Raw genomic sequence first — 7,337 nt, 5'->3', positions numbered from 1 at the left:
GACCCTCCCGACCGCGCAGCAGCCCTGGCCGCCGCTCCAGGGCACGGCAAACGCCGAGCTCCGGGAATCAGCCCGCACCCGGGGCGCTTTATTCAACGGCGAGTTAGCGGCAGCGACGGTCCGGGCAGCCGCGCGCCGGGCAGAGCCGCGGGACAGCGGGGAGCGGGGAGGGAGGCCGCGAGGGGCCGGACGCTACCTTCTTGGCTCCCGTCAAGGCCGCTTTCTGGAGCTTGTTGTAACAGTACTTGGCGTAAGTGCTTATTGCCACCCCTGCGGGAGAGAACAGAGCAGCGAGTCAGCGGCGGGCAGAGGCGTCCCGCCGCCGCTCCCGCGCCTCCTCCGGCCGCGGGAAGCTTTGCACCCCTRAAGAGTCCACCTCGGCGCGTCCCGGCTTCGCCCTGCACCGGGGAAGGGGGCGACGCCGTGCCCCGGCTCCGGCAACGCGATTAAACGTGGTCGCGGGCGGCACGGCGCAGCTGACGGAGCCCGCGGAGCCGCCGGTTCCCCATCGCGGGAACGGGTGGCCACCACCGGTGACAGGACGCTGGCAGAAGAAGACCTCCGCTGGCCACGCTGAGGTCCCCGCCGCCTCCTCTGCCGCCAAAGCCCCGTTAGGGGGGGAAAGGCTTTTCAGTCCAATGCTAGTGCCGCGGCCTCCCGGGAGCGCGGAGCGGAGGGATCCGGAGGCTGGAGGGTCGGCGGGTCCCAGCAGGACCTCCCGGGAGCTGGCGGCGCTCACGGCCACCCGCTAAATTCTTGCAGGAGCCTTTTTTTTAAAAAAAGGTGAAAAACGGGGCTGGGGCGAGCCTGGCCAGCAGCCTGCAATCGGACGCTCGAGCTCGGCGCAAGGTGGGTTCGCAGCTCGGGACCCTCCGGGAAAAGCGGCTCCGCTTAGCTGGACGGCCAGAGCCCGCCTGGGCCTCCTCCCTCGCCCGGCTGCGTGCTCCGGCCCAGGCGCGCCGCGGCAGGGCCCGCTCCCGGGGCTGCGGGTCTTCGAGCCGCCGTGGCTCCGTCTCCACGCCCCTGCGGGGCCGAGCGGGGACGCCGGGAGTCCCCRCAGAGTCCGGGAGCGACCCGGGCGCCGCGGGGAGCGACAGCTCATCCCCTTACCTGCTCCCGGGCGGCGGGTTTTCGGCAGCTCCAGCCGACGCGCGGCGGCGGGGGCCGCGCCGCGGGACCCTCCCGGCGCCCTAGCGCGGCGCGGGGCAGTTCGCCCCCGACCGCACGAGCTAAGGGACGTCGGCTAAGCCGGCAGAGGAGCTGCCGGGCGCACCGCGGCGCGGGGGGCGGTCGCGCTGCAGGCGGCTCTCGGCGCCGCGGAGCGGCCGAGCCACGCGCTGCCCTGTTTGCATTTCCTCGCTCCGGGCAAAATCCCCGGGGACCAGGCTGGAAGCGTAGTTTCTTCCTATTTCGTTCTGTGTCTGCACGAGGGAGGAAGAAAAGCGCTTTTGGAGAGGAGTCGGAGCGGCGGCGCTGCCTCGGCGTGAGAGCGCGGGCTCCTCCGGCGTCCCAGCGCCCCGGGCACCCTCGGTCAGAGCCACGCGTGGGGGGACACCTGGGGCCCTCTGCCTTTCCCTCCGTCCCCAACGCTATCGTCCGCGCCCGGAGCAGCGGGCACGTCGGGGCGCCGAAAGCCGTGCCGAGCCCCGGGGGTCTCCGGGCGGAGGGCGCTCTCCGGGCGGCGCGATCCCGAAGCCGYTCTCCTGCTCTTGCACGCCGGGAGGGCGCTGCCGGAGGCGGGCTCGTCCCGCCGCCGCCGGGCTGAGCCCGAAGCCCCGAGCGGGCCCAGCAGCTCCGTCAGAGCCTTTCCGCCTTCAGGGCCCGGCGAGCGGCAACCCGCGACGCGCGTGGCTCAGCTCTGCCGCGCTCCGGCCGGCTCCGCGGGAAGCCGATTGCCTCCAAAGGCAGGGACCCTCCTGGCGTGCAAGCGTGCCCGAGCGCGGAGCCGGGAGGAAGAGCGAGCCCGGGAGGGAGAGCCTGGGAGGAGAGGCCAGCAGGTGCCTGGCCCGGCCCAGTCAAACCCAGGATGCTCGAGTGGTTTCACCCGGGACCCTCTGCCCCCACCGGCTTCGCCTCCTGCGCTTCCCAGCGCCCCTCCGGTCCCTCTTCCCATCTCCGGCAGGTTTCTCCTTGGAGACGGACTCTGCTCTACGGGTTCCCAGCTTGGCGAGGGGGGAGCAAAACCCCCGACGCGGAGACTGCCAAGGGAAGGGGGGCAGCTGCCCCTCGCGCAGCCCGGGGGGTCCCCGCTGCGCCCGGGGACCCCTGCGCCCCGATGGGGTGAATCCGCCAGCGCGCGGCGGGCGCCGGCCTGAGCAGCGTCTGCTCCTCTAAGCGGCTCCGGTTGATCAAATTCCCGCCTCCCYCCCCCGCTAATCAGCCCGTTAAACACGTCCTTCCCAAGCAGGTGCGAAACAAGGACCCCCCCGAGCCGCTTCGCCCCGCGGGACGGCGCGGCCGSGTGCCGCCCCCGCGCGAAGCCGTCGCCCGGGGGGCTCGTCGCCCGCCGCCGCCGGCCCTCTCCCGGGCTCCGGCCCGGCCGCCCGCTCCCCTGCCCGCCCCCGGCGAAGCGAAGCCCCTTGAAGCGTTCGGGGAGCGAAGAGAGCCGAAGCGGAGCTGGGGGTAGGGAGGGATGAAAGGCCGAGAAGAAGCAGGTTTGCGACTAGGGCTAAGAGAAGGAGGCACCAAGCGAGCGGTGGCACGGCCCCTACCATCGTGCTCTTCGATATAGGGCTTGGGTTTCTTTCGCAATTTGGACTTCTTCTTACTGTTCCTTTCCAGGAGCTCTTTAATGTGCTGTGTCACTGGGAAACAAAAAAGCGAGGAAGACAACAAGGATGGAACAAAAGAAAAAAAAAATGGCCGAGGGAGGGGGACGGGGCGGGGGACGGGGCGGGAGCCCGGCTTCCGGATCGCCCRGCGGGCACCGGGAGGGGTCGGACGGACGGACGGACGCTTGGCGCCGGGCTTTCGCCGCTGGCGCACCGAATCCAGCACCGACGGCGGCGGCCGAAAGCAGCCGAGCTTCGGCCACCTCCCCGCGGAGCCAGGCAGCAGGATGGGGCCGGGGCGGGCAGCCGCAGGCCTGGAGCAGGGTGACGGTCTCGCCGGCCGGGGGCACCCCGGGCTGCGCTCCTCCCGGAGCGGAGGGACGCTCGGGACGCCGAGGCAGACGGAGGGGAGCGCGCCCCGCCGCCGGTGCCCGTCGCGCCCCCGGCCTGCGCCCGCCGGGACCCGGGAACAAGCGTCCCTCTGTGTCCTGCCCGGCCTCCCCCCCGCGCGGGGCCGGGGCCGGGGCCGGCTCCGGCGGCGCCGGGCGGACAAGGGAAGGGCTTTGTCCCCGCCGCGGGGAGCCGGCGCCGCGGGCTGCTCGCCGCGAGCCTTCGCGCAACCCGCGGGATGGGCAAGTCCGCCCGCTGCTCCGCGCGATGCCGGTGCTCGCCGCACGTCCCTGCCTGGCCCCGGGCAGCTGAAGGGCACCGGGACGTGTCCCCAGGGTCGTGCAGGCTCCATCCCTCGGACTGATCCGCAGCACCGTTGAGGTTGGGAGGCACCTCTGGAGATCATCTAGTCCAACCCTCCGCTCAAGCAGGGTCACCTAGAGCAGGTTGCCCAGGACCRTGTCCAGATGGCTTTTGAATGCCTCTAAGGATGGAGACACTGCCAAAGTTGCCTGGACAAGGGCACTCGCACCTGCAAACCCTTCGAGCCCCAAGACCCAGGAGCCCCATCCTCCTCCGGGTCCTCCACCACCCCTGGAGAGACAGGACATTACAGCCGTGCCCTGCACTCTCACCTCTCTGTCCTAGCTCAGCGCAGCATCCAGGCAGAGCAGATGATCCCAAAGAGGAGAAAAAGCTCTTCTAAGAGTTCACGTCCTCTGTAGCCTCCTCCCCTCTCTGGGACATCTTCCTGCAGACGCCACCGGCTTGCACAGCATGGGACCTGCGGGCCCAGCAGTGTCCTTGCCAGGGGCCACCAGGCTGCGGCAGCGGGGACAACCCTAACTGTGAAACYGTCACCCCGCGGGAGAGACTCCAGTAGCAAGATTTTGGGCAGAAGGAGCCTTGCTGACCGTCTTATCTCATCTTCTGCCTCACTTGCTGAGACTCTGTCCCCATTGCATCTACTGAGCCCTTCCAGGGTGGTGGGAGAAACTCGAATTCGGTTCAGCGGGGGACCACTCTCGCGGCCAGGGCCGCCCACCACGCCTCCCGGCTGCACGCGCTCCCTTCCCCCCCTCCGCCCGCACCCGCGGGGACGCGGCGCCTCTCCCCCCGTGCACGCTCGCGCCAGACCTCCCGGAGAGGAGACCGTGCCCCCCGCGGCGGTGCACCGCGGCAGCGGTCCCCGGAGCCCCGCCGCTCCCGGGCCACGTGTCCTTGTTGCTCGCCCCTAAAACTCCACGTGGCCTCGGCACCTTTGAGTCCTTGCCACCTGCCCTGCCGCAGCCACGTGCGCCCCGCGACGTCTCTTGGACTTTCTGCTCAACAACCGAAAATAAAAGCCTGACGCTGGCAGCGGCCCGAGTAAGGAGATGCAGGCTGTGGCTGCGGAGCTGGACAGCRTGGACGTGGAGGAGGGATGACTCCTGCGCTGCCGTATTGCACATGACGTCTCTAGGGAAATGCCACGTTCTCCGGGTCAGAACCGAAGCCCGGCAGGCCGAGGGGGTCTTCAAAGACGCCTGCTCCCGCTGGCACAGCAGGGACAGCAAGCGTGCAGAGCGGGAGCTCGCGCCAGCCCGCTGCAAACGTTGCACTAAGTTTTCCCGACCTCGTCTTCTCCTACCGCCACCACCTCAACACTCGTCGTGGAGTCCCTGCAAACGTACTCCAGCCCGAGTAGCGTCAGGTTTACTGCCGTGCTGCTCCGGGCGAGTCCAGCACGGTGCTTATGGCATTCGGCAACAGCCGTGCGTCGCAGAGACGGAGCACCGACAGCTGACTGCTGCAGCACGGTTCGGTCCGGGAAAGGGACTCTTAAAACCGGCCCTACGGGATTTCACTGCTTTGGGATCRCATGGAGCCTGATTCATAGTTTTTCTAACACACAGCTGCTTGACAAGCCAGCAAAAGCTGCTTGTGCCTGCAGGACCCCTGCTCCGGGGAGCCGCGAGCGCGCCGGATGGAGCTGTGCAGGAGCTAGCTCTGCCGCAACGGCTGCAGCCGCAGCGGGACGCGGCGCCGGTCCCGGCTCCCCAAAACAACGCGGAGCCGAGGACGCTCTGCTCTTTCTGCGCCTGCCGCGCCGAGCCACGCCAAGAGCCCACGGCCCTGCAACGCCCCCGCCAGCCTCCGAGCACAAGCAATGGTGGGAGAAGCGGGGGTTTGGCAGGGAAGACTCAACCGCCTGCCACCAACGGACACCTGGATCACTTCAACTCTCTGAATCCACGTGTTAATTTAGTGATATTCAGCATTTCCCCTAGGAACTGTGGTGTGCTAGCAAGGGAAGCCCAACCACCCCAAACGGGCTCCTCCAAGCTGGCACCCGCATGTGAGAGCAGAGCCCAAACCACCTAGCAAACATGCAGGCAATGGACATCACTGGAAGTGAGTGAGATGCAGAGCTCTGCTCACTTGCAAGCCTCCCTAGGAGGGATGCGTGCCCAGGAGCACGGCGGTGCCACGGAAATGCCAGGCTGAGCTCAGCAGTGCTCTCGCTCGTGTACGCTGCTGCGCTGCCACCAGGCCTTCTGTGAGGGTGTCAAAACTCATTTTACGTTGGGTGTCATGCTGGGTTTCTGTGCGCCAGAGAGGAGAGGCCAGTGCTAACGCCAGGATCACGTTCACCAAGTCCCCAGGCAGGTTACTCACAAGGCTTTGGCCCATGTCTCAGCAAGGACACAATGCACATGAATGCAAAGGGGAGGGAAAAACAAAATGGGTTGCAACGTCAGCAGGAGCAAAGCCATTGCAGTGGTTTCTCTCTTACCTTTCGTGTCATTCACCGGATCCATGTGCCTGTAAATATATCCTTCTAGATAGGAATGGAATTTGGGAGTGGGTGGGAAAAAGGCCAGACAAATGGCCATGAGCTCCCAGCCCCGGGCCAGGCTCTCGTAACGGAAGTTCTCGGTGGTCTGCCGGCACAGCTGGATGTAGAGCTCATCTCGCAGGCCCTGCATGCTCCAGCCTTTGGTGGCGATCTCCAAGGCCACGYTGAGTTGGTCCGTCTTGGCCCGCCGGTCCCCCATGTACATCTGAATCAGTTTAAATATCTCGCACGCCTCCTTCTTGACGTTGCGGTCGTTGGTCATGATCATGGGTTTCTTGATGGACTCGCTGCTCCAGGCTAGCATGTTGGCGATGGACACCTTCCGCCGGAAGAGCCCTTGGGTGTGCTTGTTGAAGTGCTTGGAAGCCCAGTTCTCAATGTCCGTCTCCGAAGAGGGCTTGCGCAGGTTGAAGGTGGGGAAGACACAGCTGGCGCTAGGCATCATGTTCCTGTTCTGTCTGCTGCTCTCGAACTGGGCRCAGGCACCGAGATCCTCCGACTAAGAAACAACAGCCAGACAAGTCAGTGTTACTAACGGCACAGTCCAGCCAGAATCCTTGCATATCGCGAACGAATCAGTTGTCACCGCGTTGAAAGGCCACCCAACGCTCGCACCAAGAAGCGCATCCTCTCTCGAGAGCTGCTCATAAATCACATCACAGCAAACAACACTGCCGTGGAGAGCCACGGTCGCGAGCGGAGCRCTCCAGCAGCCCCACGCCACCAGCCGAGGAGGCGCACGGCACCAATTACCACCGGGAGGGAGCGGATCGGGGGACAATCAGTGAAACTACCCAAAAGCCAACGTGTTGGACTCCGCTCATGCCCGGCACCCTGGTCGTTCAAGCTTTGTAATGATGCACAAAGCAGCTCGTAACTGCTAATAGCTGCAGTAACAGAGAGTTTTTCTCCACGTGGGCAGCAAAGGCAGGCAAGTAGCATGAAACCACCTCTGGTTCCCCAAGTCACTGGGACACGTGTCGCAGGGCACCGCTAGCGGCTGTGTTGGACTATCCGCCTTGGGTGCTCAGCTGCGAGGGGAGGCACTTACCCGTACTAGACCCCCTATAACCTGCTCTCCACGGAGCCACATCTGAGCATGGTCTTCCAGCATCCACATGCGCAGGGGAAAAGAGGCTTGTGGCCTGCACGACTCGGATTGAGTATCAACGAGTCCAAGCCTGGGACAGCCTTCTCCCACCTTTGGAAGCTGGCTACCATGCTGGGCCGGGCTGGCCACATCCACCAGGAACAGGCTGGACCCACAGCAGGGTCCAGCAGGATCACCTAGAGCATGTTAGACAGGGTTGCTTCCAGGCGGGCCTTGAAGATCTCCA

The 7,337-nt window shown here is 66.2% G+C and overlaps 1 protein-coding gene across 1 annotated transcript in view; it reads right to left on the bottom strand.

The window, feature by feature from the left end:
• The window catches only part of ARHGAP39 (Rho GTPase activating protein 39), a 75,931-nt gene that overhangs the window by 1,863 nt on the left and 66,731 nt on the right, over window positions 1-7,337 (bottom strand). Inside the window, exons 5-7 of the mRNA XM_085316994.1 lie at window positions 5,938-6,499; window positions 2,712-2,804; window positions 197-270 (exon numbers count right to left, since the gene is read on the bottom strand). Of these exons, the coding sequence (XP_085173120.1) occupies window positions 197-270; window positions 2,712-2,804; window positions 5,938-6,499 (729 nt within the window). The remainder of the gene's footprint in view (window positions 1-196; window positions 271-2,711; window positions 2,805-5,937; window positions 6,500-7,337) is intronic.

Source organism: Rhea americana, unplaced genomic scaffold (genome assembly GCF_003343005.1).
Source record: "Rhea americana isolate MKP2758 unplaced genomic scaffold, rheAme1 scaffold_483, whole genome shotgun sequence".
Classification (NCBI taxonomy): Eukaryota; Metazoa; Chordata; class Aves; order Rheiformes; family Rheidae; genus Rhea; species Rhea americana.
The sequence above is the reverse complement of the archived record's forward strand: the minus strand, read 5'-3'. Positions and strand labels throughout refer to the sequence as shown.